This window comes from Cryptosporidium muris, genomic scaffold, assembly GCF_000006515.1.
Source record: "Cryptosporidium muris RN66 scf_1106632373407 genomic scaffold, whole genome shotgun sequence".
In the NCBI taxonomy this organism is placed as follows: domain Eukaryota; phylum Apicomplexa; class Conoidasida; order Eucoccidiorida; family Cryptosporidiidae; genus Cryptosporidium; species Cryptosporidium muris.
The window spans coordinates 578,034-595,993 of record NW_002196572.1 but is presented as its reverse complement, the minus strand read 5'-3'; the positions used below and the strand labels follow the sequence as shown (position 1 = coordinate 595,993).

The 17,960-nt window shown below is 31.9% G+C and overlaps 8 protein-coding genes across 8 annotated transcripts, besides 5 other annotated features; 5 read left to right on the top strand and 3 right to left on the bottom strand.

Annotated features, from left to right (window-relative positions):
• Window positions 1-262: 262 nt before the first annotated feature.
• On the top strand, window positions 263-1,018 carry CMU_018240 (eukaryotic translation initiation factor 6, putative; the record flags this gene model as incomplete). Its single annotated transcript, XM_002140380.1, has 1 exon — window positions 263-1,018. One exon carries the CDS (start codon window positions 263-265, stop codon window positions 1,016-1,018), a length of 756 nt encoding a protein of 251 aa, XP_002140416.1.
• A 731-nt stretch (window positions 1,019-1,749) lies between these two features.
• Window positions 1,750-1,816: a sequence feature (AT_rich).
• Window positions 1,817-2,607: 791 nt separating this feature from the next.
• On the top strand, window positions 2,608-4,704 carry CMU_018230 (uncharacterized protein; the record flags this gene model as incomplete). The annotated part of the gene is made up of 1 exon (XM_002140379.1): window positions 2,608-4,704. One exon carries the CDS (start codon window positions 2,608-2,610, stop codon window positions 4,702-4,704), a length of 2,097 nt encoding a protein of 698 aa, XP_002140415.1.
• A 467-nt stretch (window positions 4,705-5,171) lies between these two features.
• Window positions 5,172-5,199: a sequence feature (AT_rich).
• Window positions 5,200-5,588: 389 nt separating this feature from the next.
• Window positions 5,589-10,601, top strand: CMU_018220 (uncharacterized protein; the record flags this gene model as incomplete). The annotated part of the gene is made up of 1 exon (XM_002140378.1): window positions 5,589-10,601. The coding sequence occupies one exon, from the start codon at window positions 5,589-5,591 to the stop codon at window positions 10,599-10,601; it is 5,013 nt and encodes a 1,670-aa protein (XP_002140414.1).
• A 672-nt stretch (window positions 10,602-11,273) lies between these two features.
• CMU_018210 (uncharacterized protein) lies at window positions 11,274-12,848 on the bottom strand (the record flags this gene model as incomplete). Its single annotated transcript, XM_002140377.1, has 1 exon — window positions 11,274-12,848. The coding sequence occupies one exon, from the start codon at window positions 12,846-12,848 to the stop codon at window positions 11,274-11,276; it is 1,575 nt and encodes a 524-aa protein (XP_002140413.1).
• A 504-nt stretch (window positions 12,849-13,352) lies between these two features.
• CMU_018200 (40S ribosomal protein S27a, putative) lies at window positions 13,353-13,826 on the bottom strand (the record flags this gene model as incomplete). Its single annotated transcript, XM_002140376.1, has 1 exon — window positions 13,353-13,826. One exon carries the CDS (start codon window positions 13,824-13,826, stop codon window positions 13,353-13,355), a length of 474 nt encoding a protein of 157 aa, XP_002140412.1.
• A 383-nt stretch (window positions 13,827-14,209) lies between these two features.
• On the bottom strand, window positions 14,210-14,578 carry CMU_018190 (uncharacterized protein; the record flags this gene model as incomplete). The annotated part of the gene is made up of 1 exon (XM_002140375.1): window positions 14,210-14,578. One exon carries the CDS (start codon window positions 14,576-14,578, stop codon window positions 14,210-14,212), a length of 369 nt encoding a protein of 122 aa, XP_002140411.1.
• A 610-nt stretch (window positions 14,579-15,188) lies between these two features.
• On the top strand, window positions 15,189-16,199 carry CMU_018180 (uncharacterized protein; the record flags this gene model as incomplete). Its single annotated transcript, XM_002140374.1, has 1 exon — window positions 15,189-16,199. The coding sequence occupies one exon, from the start codon at window positions 15,189-15,191 to the stop codon at window positions 16,197-16,199; it is 1,011 nt and encodes a 336-aa protein (XP_002140410.1).
• Window positions 15,629-15,657: a sequence feature (AT_rich).
• A 68-nt stretch (window positions 16,200-16,267) lies between the features above and the next one.
• Window positions 16,268-16,343: a sequence feature (AT_rich).
• Window positions 16,344-16,477: 134 nt separating this feature from the next.
• On the top strand, window positions 16,478-17,794 carry CMU_018170 (aminotransferase, class V family protein; the record flags this gene model as incomplete). Its single annotated transcript, XM_002140373.1, has 1 exon — window positions 16,478-17,794. The coding sequence occupies one exon, from the start codon at window positions 16,478-16,480 to the stop codon at window positions 17,792-17,794; it is 1,317 nt and encodes a 438-aa protein (XP_002140409.1).
• Window positions 17,795-17,898: 104 nt separating this feature from the next.
• Window positions 17,899-17,919: a sequence feature (AT_rich).
• Between the last annotated feature and the right edge of the window lie 41 nt (window positions 17,920-17,960).

Sequence of the window (17,960 nt, the reverse complement as noted above, 5' to 3'; positions counted from 1 at the left end):
GATATCTATGTGGTTGAATGTTTTATATATGAGTTCGTAAATTCCAAATTCTTTTTAACTTTCATCTAAGCTTCACTTTTTAAGAATAAAATCATTTAAGAATATTTGGGCGCTATAGCGCGGTATATTCTACCAGTGGTGGGACAGCACTTTGAAGGTTGGAAAGAGGAATCTTGTAAGTCATAAAGTGATAAAGTACAAACAGAAAGTTTTTTTTACAATAAATAGTATTTTAGTTAGAAGAGTCTTCAGAATCTTTGAAATGGCACTGAGAACAGCATTTGAGAGTTCTTCTGAGGTTGGTGTATTTACTAACTTGACAAATTCATACTGTTTATTAGCTCATGGATCTTCAGCAGCTTTTACATCAGTATTTGAAGCTGAACTAATGGATCATATACCAATCATAAATACCCTAATTGGTGGTACAAGATTAGTGGGACGTTGTACAGTTGGAAATAGGCATGGATTACTAGTATCAAATATGACATCAGATCAAGAACTGCAACATCTAAGAAATAGTTTGCCAGATGAAATAAAAGTCCAAAGAATTGAGGAGCGATTGAGTGCATTGGGCAATTGCATAGCTTGTAATGATTATGTAGCTCTGATACATGCTGATATGGATAAAGAATCTGAAGAAATCATTCAAGATATATTAAATGTAGAAGTGTTTCGAACTACAATTGCCGGCCATGTTTTAGTTGGAAGCTATGCTAGGTTTACAAATCAAGGTGGAATAGTCCATACAATGACATCTGAGGAAGAGATGAATGAATTATCTGCTTTATTACAAGTCCCTGTAGCATCTGGAACAGTTAACAGAGGTAGCGACGTAATTAGTGCAGGAGTTGTTGTAAATGACTGGGCTGGTTTTGTTGGGATGGAAACCACAGCTACTGAAATGGCAGTAATTGAAAGAATGTTTAAACTTGGAATTAATAGTATGTTTGCTCAAAATCAATCCAGTGATACTGATATGAAACTCCGATGTTCTCTGATAGACACTTTAGCATAATTCAGACACTTCTAGCAACTTAGGACATATAAAGTTAGCTTTTATATACCATTTATATTTTTGACTAATTTCTAAATTTTCATTTAGTACTTTATTTTTTATTCGTCTTATAACAAAATACTAAGTTTTATAAATAAGTACTTTTTAGAGGAATTTTTTTACAGTAATATATTTGGAATACACTTTATATTAAATATTTTTAAGAGTAGAATCTTGTTAATTATTAATAAAAATAGGTAGAAGTAAATTATAAGAATGGTCATATTAATAACTATATTACATAAATATATAGAAGTATTACCTTGTATTGTGACTTTAATAAAATAAATTAGTAAAGTTTAATGATTTATTTCAAATTTTTTGAGTGTTATTAAATATATTGATACCTTTAAAGGATAATGTTGTTAAGTATCGTAAAATAACTTATTCATATCTATTATATTCTTTAAATTAATGTACTTATATAAATAATAATGTAGTACCAAAAAAGAATACTTTTATTTTTTAGTTAAAAATTCTAGTTGAATAAATTATGGGAGTCGCATTAAAATTATTAAGTATCTTGATATATGATGAAACCTAGTCTCAGCAAGTATGAAATCTTGTATATTTCATTAGAAATTGATTATTAAAATATACAAAATATTTGCAGAAAAAAGTTAAAATTTCCCTTAATTTTATATTTATTTAGTCTATAAAAACTAAACCTTTTAAGCTGATTTTGTTAAAGGAAATAATAAAAATGAATTTTTTTGCAAAATAATTTAAATAAAAAAGAAATTTAATAACATATATAAACTCAAATAACACTATAAGTTTGTATTTAAGATCATTTCATTCTAATAATATACTTAATTAGGTGGATACAAACAAGCATATTACAAAAATTTCCTCTGCATTTATAACCAAATTACAATTACTTATTATAGCAAGTTAATAGATGAGTATGATTAAATAGAAATAGATTCCCAATTATCGAGTTTATTAGGGAGATTCAATTAAGGCTTGCAAATATATTTACGAGCTATTCATAATAAAAGTATCTGGCTTGGAATATTATCTTTGCTATAATAAAGTAACAATTTATATCTTCTAAAAACGGCTCACTCTGCACTATCTAAATATTTTTACTTAATGGGTATTCTTTTTTTTTTCTTTTTATATCACTTTAATTTATAGAATATATTTATCTCAGGTGATAATAAAGTTCAATTCACTAAAATTATTCTATTTTGCAGTAGATTAGTGGAAAAAGTTAGTATTCAAAATAAATATAACTTTTGAAATTCCCAAGTATATATTATAACACATTTCCTAAACTTTATACTCAATATTGTCATTTACTAAATAAGTTTAAAATTCAGGTTACTCCGTCAGACCCCGCTATATATATTGTGTGATAAATAGTTCTCCGTTTTGTCTAGTAATAGCTATTAAAACTTCTTTCTTATCATTCTTGTAAAAAGAAAAGAAAATTGGCTCCACTTTAAAAACTTAACTGCGATGAAATAAACAGTGGTAAAGTTTATTTGAGCAAGATAAATTTCTCTATTAACTTTACTCTTTGGTTTTCTGTCAGATATCTTGCAATGGAAGCCAATGAAAGGAACGGAGCTATACAAAAAATTTCTTCCAATAGTAACTCTCCATCTTACTCAGTAGTTTTTGAGGACAATAAACTTAGACATATTGAGGATAAGCAAGAGGTAGTAACCAATAGTGATTCTATAAATAGATCAAAGGCCTATGTATTTTTTTCCTCACTTGCCTGCAAGCTAAAATTTTGGGAGCACTCAAAGAATTGGAAAATGACCATTTTTAGTTTTGTTGGCTACTTTTTCACTTCAATTGGAGTTGTATATTACAATTACTGGTTATTTGAGAACATAGCCCCATTTCCTGTATTTGTAACATGGGTACAGCAAATTGTTGGTGTATGTTGTTTTGGTATTATTGGACTTTATCATTGGAAATCTTCTCCACAGTCAATTAATATAAGATCTTCACCTAATGGAGGTGTTAACTATGACTCAAATACTACTACTAGTACTAGTTGTACATCTAGTGAGACTATTTTAGGTGAGAAAGAAAATAATAAGAAAGATGAAATTAACCTTAAATCTAATAGTTTAAGCCATGATGAAGATGAGAAGACTCATAAAGTTAGAAGTGGAGATGAAAATAAAACTCAGAAATTTTCAAAGAATGGATTTTTTCACATATTAGGAGAGAAAGTTACAAGAAACTTTGGTATGAATGATGGATATAGGAAATTTTTAAAGATACTACCGATGTCAATTTGTTTTGTGGGTCTTGTTGCATTTGCAAATATCTGTTTAAAATATGTACAAGTTTCTACTTACCAAGTTGCTAGGTCAGGTTCTTTAATTTTTACAGTAATCGTTTCATATATAATGCTAGGGCAGCGTCAGACATGGCAATCTATTTGTGCATGTATTGTAGTTTGTATTGGATTCTTGATTGGATCCTTGGATAGGACGACATTAAATTTGCTTGGAATTTCAACTGGTCTTGCTTCTTCATTCTGTCAGGTATTTTACAATGTATTTATGAAAAAATGTATGAACTGTGTAAATGGTGATGCACTAAAACTAGTTAAATATAATCAGTGTATATCATGTATATTACTTATCCCCTGTATATTTGCAGCACAAGAACTCAAACCTATTTCTGAATCAGCAGTATTTAATTTTAACTCTGTTGAATTTTTCCGTACTTGGTTCTTCTTAATAGTATGTGGTTTTATATCTATGTCACTAAATTATTTTTCATTTTTGGTAGTTGGCTATACATCACCTGTTACTTTTAACGTGATTGGTATGTTTAAAAGTTGTGCTCAAACTGCAGGTGGTTTCATATTTTTCAATGATAGTGCTTCTCCTCATGCTATTGCTGGCATTGTATTGACATTTATTGGTTCAGTTTGGTATGGTTTTTCTAAAGCTATTAAATGTAATTTTATCAGCTTAAAAAGTTGTAGAAGATGCAATAATGAAGATGACAACAATATCCAAATGTCAATTTCAAGGGAAATATTTATAATGGAACAACTACATCCTATAAATTATTCAGATAATAATGAAAATACAAAGTCTTGCACAATTAACGATAATATTTCTAATTCTTTAATAGCTAGTAAGGGGAGATTTTATTTTGATGGAATCAGTGATTGTACTCTAAGCAAAGTTGATAATGCTAAATTAGGAAATGGATTATTTTTAAGCTATTATGGGGACAATTGCACTAGAATTCACATTAGTGATGATATAGTGCATACTGAAGACAATGATGATAATTACGACGAAGATAACTTAACTAAAATGTCTAGTTTAGATGATAATGAAAGGCAATATATTAAAGATACTCTCATTGGCAATAGAAATATAGTCGATTCTAAAATCCAATTAAAAGATACATCTAAATTCTCCAAGTTACTACAAAAGTTTCCTCTATATTGTAATGAGAATATATCTTTGGGCGGGTGTGGGGATCAGAGAAAATTTGTAAATTCTCCTAGGATTTCTTCTTCCCTTCCATCTAGTATTTGTACTTCACCTACTAATAGTGAATTCCGTCATATCAATACTCAATATAGAAATAATAGTTTGAGAATTATATCTGATACTTTTCCAAAATACAAGGATGGATGTAATTTGTCAACTTAGGCATGATACTTAATTTGGTGAGTTCCAAGGGTTATTTGAAATAATTTAAAGTAGCCTGAAATCTTATTCTAAATTTAGCGATAATGAATTATTGTAATGGAAAAGTATAAACTTCAGTGATTTCAAGCTCAAAATTAGTTAAAGCTTTTTTTTATGTAGTATCTTTAAGAAGTACTACAAGATATGTTCACTAATTTAATATAACTATCATTATTTTCTTATATTTACTATAACCAAAAATTTGATTACTTTGTTATATATTAAAGATACAGGTTTTGATCATAACTTATTGTCTATTTTCTAGTACATTGTAAAGTTACTAGTTTACAAGGTATTATCTAGTAACCTAATTAGTTTAACCCCCTTCTCACACTAATCCCTGTGGTATCGTGTCAGGATCCTTGTATCCTACAGTTGAGTTATTGGATCCTGTATAGCTCAGCAACAATGGCTTATTGATTTGAAACTTTATATAATTTATTATATTGAAAATTAGTCATTGCTGAAGCTTAGAGTTTGTTATATAAAGTTCCAGATTATATTGAATTAGCCTGCAATACTAATAATTCCATTGCACAATAACATCTTGGATATGTTATTGATTTTTATATATTACAAAGTAAACTCAATAGATATATTTAGATTCCATTTTTTTTTTTATGGAACTTAATTAAGTCCAAACTTATTCCTTTTTTAACTCCTTTGTTCTAGCTTATACGATCTCCATATACACAATGGCGGGTAAAATGTGCACAAGCCTTAATTTTTTTTTGAGTAGAACACTTAACTTCAAATTATAGTTTATTTCAGTATAAAATTTGTTATGTAGTTTTATTAAAAATAGTTAAAATTCACAAAGCAAAAGGATTTTTGCAAAGTCTCCAATGGGTCAAATTTCTACAGTAGCAGCAAAGAGTGCACTGTATGTATATTCAGGATGCCGATCTATTTTTGGTGGTAATAGAGAGAATATAATACCTCAGAGACCTCCTGATTTAGATATTCTAGCTTCTGGAGAACGTGATAGAATATCTGAGGACTGGAGATGGCTTGCACTAAAGTCTGAGAGGAGGCTTAATTGTATGAAGAATCTTAAATCTTCATCTGAACAGTTGAAACAAAGATTAGGGAGTATATTTGATATTAGCCAATTCACTTGCTTTGTTCCTCGAACTGTATTAGAAGCAATAGCAGATAAAAGAATAGGATATACAGATGACTTTGATGTAATTATAGAAAGTTTTAAAGCTGCAGTGATGTTTTGTGATGCATCAGGGTTCACAGCTTTAACAACAGCTCTAGATAAGCAACTTAATGGAGCTGAACGTTTAGGAGATTGTATTAATAACTTTTTTACTCCTTTAATCCAGATAATTCACTATTGGGGTGGAGATGTAATTAAATTTAGTGGAGATGCAATTTGTGTAGTTTGGCCAGTTGATGACGAAGGTGGAAGTACATTGCAACAAGGTATGCATAATATTGCACAAGATAATGGGGCTGATTTAAATAATATTTCTGGAGAATATCTAAAAGTAAACGATAATATAAGTGTACTTTTAGAATGTAATCATAGTAAATCTTCTAAAATAGAAGAAGATCTACATAGTCAGAATACTAATACAGGAGATGCTTATTCAGTGGATATGTTTCATGCATGTAGACTAGCCTGTGAATGTTGTTTAGATATTCATAGAACACTTCATAATTTTCCAACTCCTATTCCAGGTCGTACCTTAACTTTACATATAGGTGTAGGATATGGTAGAGTTACAATTCTACAAGTTGGAGGTGTTATGGATCGTTGGGAATATGTTGTTGGAGGTCCACCTTTTGAAGAAATAGCTATAGCAGAACCTTTAGCAAAAAGTGGAGAAACAGTCATTTCTCCATCTGTTTACTCTATTCTAGAGAAGGTCATTTGTGCAGACCCTTGCAAAGAAAATCCTGATTTTAAGAAGCTTCGCAGCTTACTCTTATCTCGCCCTCCTCCTCCCCCTCCTCTAGCAACAATTCATATTGAAGATGAGGATGTTGGTCTACTACGAAGATATATACCTCCTCCTGTATATAAATGTTTATCAGGGGGTTACAGTGTCTTTTTAAATGAAGTTAGAAGGCTCACATGTATATTTGTATCTGTAAAAGGTTTAGATATATCTACATATTATGGATCAAAGACAGCTCATCAGTTAATGCAACTAGTACAAAAAGCTGCTTACACAATGGAAGGTAGTGTTAATAAATTTTTAGTAGATGATAAAGGAGTTTTACTACTGATCATATTTGGTCTTCCTCCAGTTTATCATTTGGATGATCCTTTGCGAGCTGTATTTTCAGGTTTAAGGATACTGGATAGTATTCGTTTGATGGGATTGAGCTCAAGTATTGGAATAGGGACAGGTCGTGTTTGGATTGGAACTGTAGGGTGTGCGATCCGTAAAGAATACACAGCTTTAGGAGATACTGTGAACCTTTCAGCTAGATTAATGGCTAAAGCTAGTGAAAACGAAATTCTATGTGACGAGAATACTTATAATGCTTGTCATCATGTGATGCAATTCAACGAACATCCACCATTTTACCCAAAGGGAAAGGATGTAGCTATAAAACCATTTTCTCCGACTGGAATTCTAGTTCAAAACTCACAATCAATTCTTCAACAGAGAGTCACTACTTCTAAGTTGGCTTCTGCATCAGCTCGTGGATCTGCAATATCTTTGACTGGTGAGACACAAGTTTTTATGGAATCAAATAGTAGTACTTTAGCAACACAAGAAGTTACTACAACAAATTCTGGTAATAGTTTATGTACACTAAGTTCCTGTACTATGGCTCAAATATATCAAGGGAATTTTGGAAAAAAAAATGTGGGTCCCGAATCAAGTGCAGAGAGCACAGTTAATGAACTGATTCCAACTCTTAATAATATTCAGGCTTGGAAAGATTGGCGACCTCAAAAAAAACTTAGAAAGTTTTTTTTTCCCAAATATCATTATAAATTACCGGATTTATCAGATCCAAATTATTATATTATTCCAGATTATATAATGAGTTTAGATAAAAATGAGAAGATTGCAGGACCTTTTATGCCTTGGGAGTACTATGAACCTTGGGATCCAAACCTACGTTCTACATTAGATTTAGGGGGTGTGATGGTTGTATATGGTAAGGAGAATTGTGGAATACATGATATAGTCCAATATATACAGCAGATGGGGCAGAAATTGGAGCGTAAAGTATTTGTATGTAGTAACATGCCTGATACTCCCTACATTAATATTAGCAATGTACCCCTATTACCCTGGAAGAAATTATGTACAGACATTATAGAAACTTGGAGATTAACTAAATCTCGTGAAAAAAAGGGATTTTCAAATGTTGATAGAGATAATTCAATATATGGATTGGCTAAAGAACTCATTCATCCTTCTTTTCATTGGAATCTCAAACAACTGAAATGTGTCTTACAGGGGTTAGTTTTACCTTCTGAACTACCTGAAAACAAAGCATTTTTTAAAGTTAGAAATAAAAGAAATAAAGCTAAGTCTAAATCCATGAGAGAGATTTTACAAAATCCCTTATTGTTTGTTAGCAGTAAAAGAAAAAACCCTTCAGAGGAAAAGGAAGAAAGCAAAAATGATATATTAAAGGAGCTTACTTTAGATAATACAAGCAAACAAGTTGATCAGACCGATATTAACAAGAATATCCTGAAATTAGACAAAAATGATCATTTAAATAATGATGATGACGATGAATTTGTTGTAGATAGCGAAAACACCGAATTTGAATCCTCTGAAAATGATGATACTGATGGACTAGGTCCAATTATCACCTCCCTTGTGAATGGTTTCTCAATGTATGAAAATAGTATCATATGTCTTCATGTCAGAACAGGGACTAGTTTTTATGCTGGCATGGATGGTGATAGTTGGAAAATTGCAAGAATGATTGCAAGAATTGCTATGATTAGAAGAAAAAGGAAGTTAGAATTTGATTTAAGAGAATTAAAGAAGTGGAGACGCAAGCATTCGCGAGTTTGCCTTTTTTGTAAAGGCTTTAAAAGACCTATCCAGCATATCTCAAAAGATACCTTGTACCTCTACAAAACAACTAAGTGTATTCCACCACCATCTAGATCATCACCCCCACTATTATTTGTCCTAATATGTAGCAATAGTACAGATAAAATAAATGAACAAGCTGAAATAAAACAATGGGCTAAGGAATGTAATGCTTTTATTGAGGTACCAAAATTAACCCTAAATGAAACTTCAAAATTCATCGCTTTCCTACTGGGCACAAATCCTCAAATACCTTTTCAGCTAGTAGAGTATGTACACAGAGCATCTGGAGGAGTCCCTCAACATATATTATTAACTCTAATGCAATTATTTATTCATAAAGCTATTGAGTTAGAAGTCACTGATGCTTCTGCAGAATCTGCGATTGCTAATATATCGTTGCCAAAAAACCATCCTGATACTAAAGATAAGCTTTCATCAAATTCAAATTTTGAAAAGGTAAACCATAATACAGAGCAAACTCAAGATATGTTAGAAGTAAAATTGCATATGAATAATGCACCGCAAAAAATACCAAATACAATAGCAAGTAATGAAAGTGAAGTCTCACAAGAAGCTAATTTAACAAATATTACTGGCACTATTTTCACCACATCTCTCAATGATACTGCAAATATGCTCTTTTCTGATACCAATATGAAATTTTATGACAAAGATTTGATTCATGATTCTGTAGCGTTGTCACCTTCAACAATTTCTTCAAGATCCAACTCATTATCTTCCTCATCTATGGATAGATCTGAAGAATGGTCAAATAACTCTCCAAGACATGTTAGAATTGTTCGTATTCCTCGCTTTAGAACTCCAGGACCACGTGAACTACTAGGAAGCGATGGATTACCTTTAGCTACAAATTATGTTAGTGCACCACACAGCCCAGAAAGGCAAAGGAAAAGAACTGAAAACAAGGGAATATTATCATCTACCACAAAATTTTCTACATTGGACCATCCATCTAAGATCATTCGTGTTAATGCTCAATTGAAGAAGATTCCATTTGCTCCCGAAATAGTAGCTGATTGTATGTCTAAATTGGAACTATTAGAACCAGATGAACAAATGGCTGCTAAAATTGCTAGTGCCTTTAACTTTCCTTTTACTATTTCAGAGTTACATGCAGTCTATCCTCACAAAAAGACTGTAGCAGAATTCCTTACTATGATAAAATCAATGGTATTGAAAGATGTACTAGAGATTTGCGATACAACAAGCTTCAGCAGTGAATTTAGATCTCGTAGAGGATCTATTGGAAGTGACTATATGGCTAAGCAAACCAATACTTTTGAAGGAGAAAGTGAAAAGCAATCACATGTGGATGATGATGACTTAGAAAAGGAAATACCAATTTTTAAGGAAATTTCTGATTCTTTACCTATAACTAATGACTGCAATCTTTATTCTAATGATGATATACTAGAGCCTATAAGAAAATCTAGTAGTGTGATTCCTATTAATATTAACTTAATACCTAGCAATGAACCTGAATCTGGAAATGTAGATACTTTACCTTATTATGTGGAATACTATCGTTTCCAAAGTATTGCCTTTCAAAGAGTTGTCTCTGAATCTCTACTCAGTGATGAAAGGAAGCGTTTGGCTCGTATTTCACGTCGTACTTTATCAAAAAGACGTTCTAGATTAAGTCCATCTGTAAGAAGTTCTTCACCTCCATTACCCCCATCCCCTACGGACTCTAATGCTAATTTACAACAAGATGATGAAGATAAACATGATAAAAAACTTAATACAAAATATTTGATTTCTAATACAGTAACACTACTTCCCCTCCCTGAAGAGAAGATTAGCTAACAACTATTGGACTTTAGATTGAAAACTAGAAATTAAAAGAATATCTGGATCTTTTTATTTTGTCTGACGCTTGAATACTTTTTAAGTTAAATTGGCATATTTACTACATATATAGGCTTATCTAAGTCTTAATAGTTCAGCAGATAATTGAATGTTTTAAAATAAATTTAGATTTTATCGCTTGTAAAGTATCTTGTAACTTGAAGAAATTTATGATTTAGACAGTTAACTTTTGTCTGTGCGTTACATGGTACTGACTATATTTCCAAATATTAACTAAGTCTGCATTCCCAAACAATGGTAGATATTTTTGCATACTACATCTTCAGATAATTTATACTAGCAAATACATTTATTGACCAAATTATAGCAGTCCCAAATGTGCTAAGTATTAAGTGTAAATTCAAAAATTTCGCAAATGTAGCAATTCCTCTAGCTTACTGATTTGATAATTAAACTACTCAATTTGGACTTGTAAATTCCTAATCATTTACAGATACTTCTTTAGATGATGTCAGAAATTCTTTTATTTTTGACTTTAGTCTTATTTACCAGAAATCCCTCTGATTTTAAAATGATTGAAATCCAATATTCTATTATTTTATTGTGGATAAGTTTTTTATCCAAAGGTTTATCTGTCAACTACTTAACTTAGATTAAGCCATATTCAATTTAGTAATGCCCATGAGCAGATCTAGTATTCTTTGTATGTTTTTCATAAACTTTACTTTCACATCGACCGTGATGGAAATGATATCCATCAGGACATGATAATGATATCTTTGTATGTTCGGTCTTTGCACATTGAGTCCCATCCGGAGTAAGAACCATGCCATGAGGACACACAGGTAAGGCTGGAGTAGCTGCCAAAGACACACATTTCCCATGACCATCACTTGTTCCACTGGGACACATGTAACTTGTCTTTGCTACAATTTCTTGTATACATTGACCTCCATCCAAATTGTACCCATGGGGGCATTTCAAAGAATAAGGTTTACCTGTAGAAACTGTGCACATTCCTGTTGGGGGAACTTCACTCCCATCAGGGCAAAATCCTATTAATGGAACTGTCTCAAATGAAACACAACGATGACCCTTCAAAATACCTGTTTGACAATTTTTAGTAGGTGTTTCAGTAATTATCTTGATGCATTGTCCATTCTGTTGTGAGAAACCATGTGGGCAATCAACTGAAGGTGGCTTCATTTTTTCAGAAATACACTCACCAGAACCGGTATCAATATAACCATGAGGGCATTGTTGCAAAGGCTGCTCTGTGACTACTGTATAACATTTATTGTGTCCCTGAGATGTAGTTCCTGGTGGACAAGTTACCTCTGGTTCAACATTCGTCACACTGATGCATTGTCCACTTTCCATCTTGAACCCTTGAGGGCATTCTTGAATGATTGGACGTTCCTCCATTCTAACACAACGACTACTTGTTCCATCCAATTCAAACCCATTTGGACATGTGGGAATAGTTGGTACATTTGTAATTATTACACAACGATGACCTCTTGGAACTGAGCCTGGAGGACATTGAGATGTAGAATCTACATTTACAAGTTTAGTACATACTCCATCTTTGAGTTGGAAACCTTTTTCACATTTCAAATTAGGTCCTGCTAGATCTGTCAAGACACAAATATCACCACGAAGCTCATAACCATGACGGCAAGTTAGTATCACATCTGCACTTTCTGTTCTGGAGCATTGAACTGTTCTGCCATGTTTATCTACTGGATCAAAGCCTGGTGGACAGATTTCAAGTGGATCTGTGGAAATATCACGAACACATTCTTGATGCTTCCTCTGAAAACCTGGAGGACATCGGTAGTCTGCTGCAAATTCTTTCATTGTAACACATTCATCTCCAACAAGTACAAATCCATGTGGACATGTTCTATCTGCTGGAACAACCTGGCGAGTTACACAGTGACCATTAATAAGCTCAAATCCAGGTTCACAAACTGGTACAGCTAGATTATATTCTTTTCTTACGCATTGTCCATCTCTCAAGTCATACTTTTTTGGACAATTTAAAGAGCTAGGAGAAAAAATTGTCCTTGTACACTGTTTTCCACTTATAGTATAGCCTTGAGGACATTGGATCAATGGTGGGATAACATCTGTATTGGACTCATAATAATTAATCTCTGTAGGTTGTACATGGTGATGGTGCTGCCCATGAACTCTGTATAATGCCACTCCTATTAAAAGTACAAAATTTATAGTCTTCATTCTTATCTACAAAAATTAAAATTCAAAATTGCAGAATCCTGAACTTATTTATATAATTTCAGTTGTAACTATATAATAAATATCCTAGATACGATCTATCTTGAATCGCTCACGAACATGCAAACAGCAACTTGATGCTCGGAATTGTGCACCGAATCCGCGTATAGATCTATTTTTCAATATTTTTTGTTAGGTATCACGTCTTACACAAGTTCTATATTTCAAAATATTGTAATATTTCATAACTTCATCACTGCAAAATCCTATAGACTTAATATAATTTATACCAATGACATGTTTCTACCTAGCAGTGTGCAATAGTTTTAAATATATAGTCTTGGAAAATTCTACTAGGTATCTATAGATGTATTAAGTTGATAAAATCTCGAATTACCTCACAAAGTACATTCTATTCTCTTTAAATATAGAATATGTCTTAGTTAAATAAGGAATACTTAAAAAGTATATATCCTACTAAATTAACAATAAAAAGTCTAAGCTATCCTAATTGGCCAAATTATCACCCTTTGTTGGGAAATATGTAAGACTGCAGCGTCCACAGGTTATCCTATTAAAATGCTGAGCCATAAATACCCCTGCACCACATGTCTCAGCTGGGCATTCACGCCTTAGTTTCACAACCTTATTTCCATCGACTTTGTAATATTTCAATACAGCCAACTTCACTTTCTTTTTCTTATGTTTAATCTTCTTTGGTTTTGCGAAATTCTTCTTCTTCTTCTTTGCACCACCAAGTAGTGGCATAGTTACAAAGACTGTAGATAAGTTCGTCAAACCTGACTCCAATATTAGCTCATCATCATTCAGAGATGATATAAAGCCAAAATTCAGTTGTTGAAGATCTGTAGGAATTCCAGTAACTTCATAAATGCGAAGTTTAAGATCAGCTATACTGGTTCTTGAGTCAACACTGACTAATTGAGTGCCACTCAAGCCACAATTCAAGAAAATCTGCATATCAACAAAATATATAAACCAAATACGATACCAACCATAGATGGAGTACGGTAATATACAAGAACTTGAGACGCCTTATTTTTTGTTTTGACCTATAGACATATTACTTACGAACTACTCTAAACAGGTATTATTCGTACCTCTCATAGTATCGAGGAACTATAGTAAATATTACAAAAGACAGGACACTACGTGCCGCCCATTAATATTAAGGTTATGAAATATGTAGAAATGTCAGACAAAATAAACTATTTAAAGCTTTTCTTTTTTGTCCCAATATAATCTAACTAATTAATAAGTTTTGGCTGGATACCAATACTAATAAGAACAGTGTCGAAATGTACTTAGGGTAGTAGGATAAGTGGGGTTATATATAATATATATTACAACTTTTTAGAGGATGACCTAGTCACTCTTTTTTTTGTAACTGGGGCTTCTTCAATAGCATTACTTTTCTTAAGAGATGCGTTTCTTCTAGTTCTAATTGGCTCATCAATTGCATTAGACTTTGTGGGGGTCTTATTCTGACCAATAACTTCTGCCTTGGCGGATCTAGCTCTGGGACGATATGTTGTCAATATTTCTGCTTTCTCTTCATTTGTTTCTGCAGACTTTTGTTTCATAATTTTCTTCTTTATTCTTCTCTTTGGTGTAGTCTCTTCATTTTCGAGGTGGGTAGACATAATCCAAGATACTAAGACAAGCACAATTATGCTTATGACACATAGGGTTGACAAATCCGAAACATCCATAGTTTGATTTCTATTTATCAAAGAAAGTGCGATTTCCCCCAATTCCAGCTTCTTCTATTAATATCTCTGGTTAATCTTTAAAAACACTTTTCAATTGTCCACACATTGTTGCATAGTGAAATATGTGGACAGCACGTCCTACAGAATAACCGCTTTTATATCCATGCTTACACTGCGAAGTGTTCTTAGATAAAGATTTATATTAAATTTCGGCATACTATACTGATATCTCCATCTCTTTCTTTTACTCTTACAGTTTGTCTGAAGTTATATTCTGTGTTTATACTTGCAAGATGTCATATACTAAGAGGTGTGGGCATTGTACTTAGCAATGTAATCCGATTTTTTTGACCATTTACATTATTTTAATATCTAAGTACTTTATAATTATTAGATATTCTTGTCTTCCAAATATTATTAATTTAAATGAGAGAATCACAATTAGGGTGCAATTACTAATTATACATCATCTGTTATTTTATAGGAGGTATCGAAGTTTAGAGCGCTGAACTTGTCCCAAATTTTTTTGGGGTTAACGAATTTGATTAATCGGTAGATATTTCTGTCAGTATATAATTGTGAGTAACTTTCGTTGTTAAGTATCAGATATATGGTAGATATTAAATATTCATTGATTAATCTAAATCATTTCTGGTTTTCACTGTTAATATTAATAATATACGTCCAAAATTATCAATGTTTCAAAATTTCGAAGAATATATATAAAGATATCGCAGTAGAGGATTACAACTACTTAAAGGAGAGATGTAATATTAACCCTGAAGGACTTAGTATATTAGGTCATTTTAAATCTACAAAAAATCCGAAATATACCATATTGTTTCTGCATGCATATGCCAATCCTAGATCTTTATTGGTCAGATTATCTAAAAAATTTTTTGTACGAATGGGAAGACACATAAATCATTATGATTTGGATTTTAGTAATGATATGCAATTTATAGCTATAGATTGGCTTCCTTTATTTTCATCTATTTATAATAAGCTGGGAAATAATGTTATGAATACTTTGATATCAGGAAATGCTCCTATTAATTTATATTTAAAAATAATTATTTCAGTTGCAGCATTTATTAATAATTTATATAGACGTGGTATTATTAATTCTTTAGAATTAACGGGTATCTATGGTAACTGTGTAGGTGGCATCATAGCACTTGGAGTAACTTTTTCTATAATGAAACCTCTTGCAGTAACAGTGGTGAATGGAGCAACATTGTTTTTGCCAAATATCTTGTTTACTAGATTATCTAGGAAATCGAATACATCTACACGTATTTTGCTAATTCATGGCCAAGATGATAAGGTAATCACTCCAATTTATGCTGAGAATACGTATTATACACTATTAAACTGGAATGTAAATGTTGAAATCTTAAAAGTAGAAGGAGATCATATATCAGTTATGATTAAACACTTATATACTGGATTTAGGTATATTGCATCTGTTTTACTAGACCGACCTGAAATATATCGTCCAGATGATACTTATAACGAAGAATTAATGAAACTGACAAAGCAATCAATTAAAAGGGAAGATATTACATTAATTGTACCTCCTAAGAAATTAGATGGAGATACTTTCAATATAAGAAATTAAGTGACAGTTGAAAAGCAAGATCGCTAAACAACTAAAGTAATTATTTAACATAATTTCCTAGATATTTCTATAATAATTTATATTCTTAAACTTTATATACTATAACTAATTTTATTTTAGATATATTAATATTTGATATTTAAAGCTTACTTAGATTTTATTTAAGCAATAAAAGACTTTTGAGTATTACTATATTCTAAAAGCGGTATCTAATCTATTAAGATGTGAGCAAAATAGATGTTAATTATTTCAATTTCTTTACTCATAAATATTTAGTAATGAATATGAAAACATTACCTTTAGGTGTGTCTTTTATCTCTAGACGCTCAAAATACTTAAGATCATTTTCAAGTAAGCTAAAGAGGCAAAGTATACAAAGACCACTTTATTTTGATTATCAAGCTACTACCCCAGTTGATCCACGTGTTTTGGATAAGATGCTTCCTTTATACACCGAGCTGTATGGGAATTCACATTCTAGAACACATGGCTATGGTTGGGAAACGGAAGATTTGATTGAGAATGCAAGAGATGAAGTTGCAAAATTAATAAACTGTCTTTCAAAAGAAGTTATTTTTACTTCTGGAGCTACTGAATCCAACAATACCATTATACGTGGAGTTTGTGAAAACTATGGTAATATAAAGGAAGGTAGGAATCATATAATTACTACTCAGATTGAGCACAAATGTGTGTTATCCACACTTCGTGAATTGGAGTTGAAGGGCTTTAAAGTAACATATCTTGAAGTGGATAGAGATGGTTTATTGTCACTAAAAGATCTAGAAAGTGCAATTGAAAGTGGGAAGACTATTTTAGTATCTGTTATGTTCGTAAATAATGAAATTGGGGTTATACAATCTATGGAGTCTATAGGTGAAGTATGTAGAAAACATGGTGTACTATTTCATAGTGACGTGGCCCAAGGGTTAGGTAAACTACAAATAGATGTAAATAAGTGGAAAGTAGACTTTCTTTCTATGTCAGGTCACAAAATATATGGTCCCAAAGGTATAGGAGCATTCTACATTCGTAGCAAACCTAGAAGAAGGATTAAACCCTTAATTTTTGGAGGAGGGCAAGAACGAGGGTTTCGTTCGGGTACTTTAGCAGTCCCACTTGTAGTTGGTTTTGGGGAGGCATGCCGCATAGCTAATGATGAGATGGTCCGTGATAGTATTCATGTGAAGAAGTTGTACCATAAACTTTATCATGGGATTCAATCACAGGTACCCAATATTAAGCTTAATGGTTCATCAATTCATCGTTGTTTTAACAATCTTAACTTAAGCTTTGCGGGAGTTGAAGGTGAATCTTTGTTAATGAAACTTCAATCTTTAGCACTATCCTCAGGTAGTGCTTGCACCTCAGCATCGCTAGAGCCTTCATATGTACTAAGAGCAATTGGAGTAGATGAAGAAACAGCTCATACATCTATTAGGTTTGGATTAGGTAGGTTTACAACTCCTTCAGAAATTGATTTAGCAGTAGATGAGGTAGTAAAAGCAGTTTCATCGCTTCGAAATATGTCACCAATATGGGATCAGATAAACAGTACAAACTCATCTGATATTTCGGGTCCTATTTGGACATAAAAGAAGTTTATATATATCATTATATTTTGAACTAAATCACTCACTTTCAAAATCTAATTTATAGCATCCCTATATATCACTATGTATTAATAAGGAAAAAAGACATTAAATATTTTAAATAAATTCATACTTAGTAGAAATCCCAATGTTTAATATTATTACCACC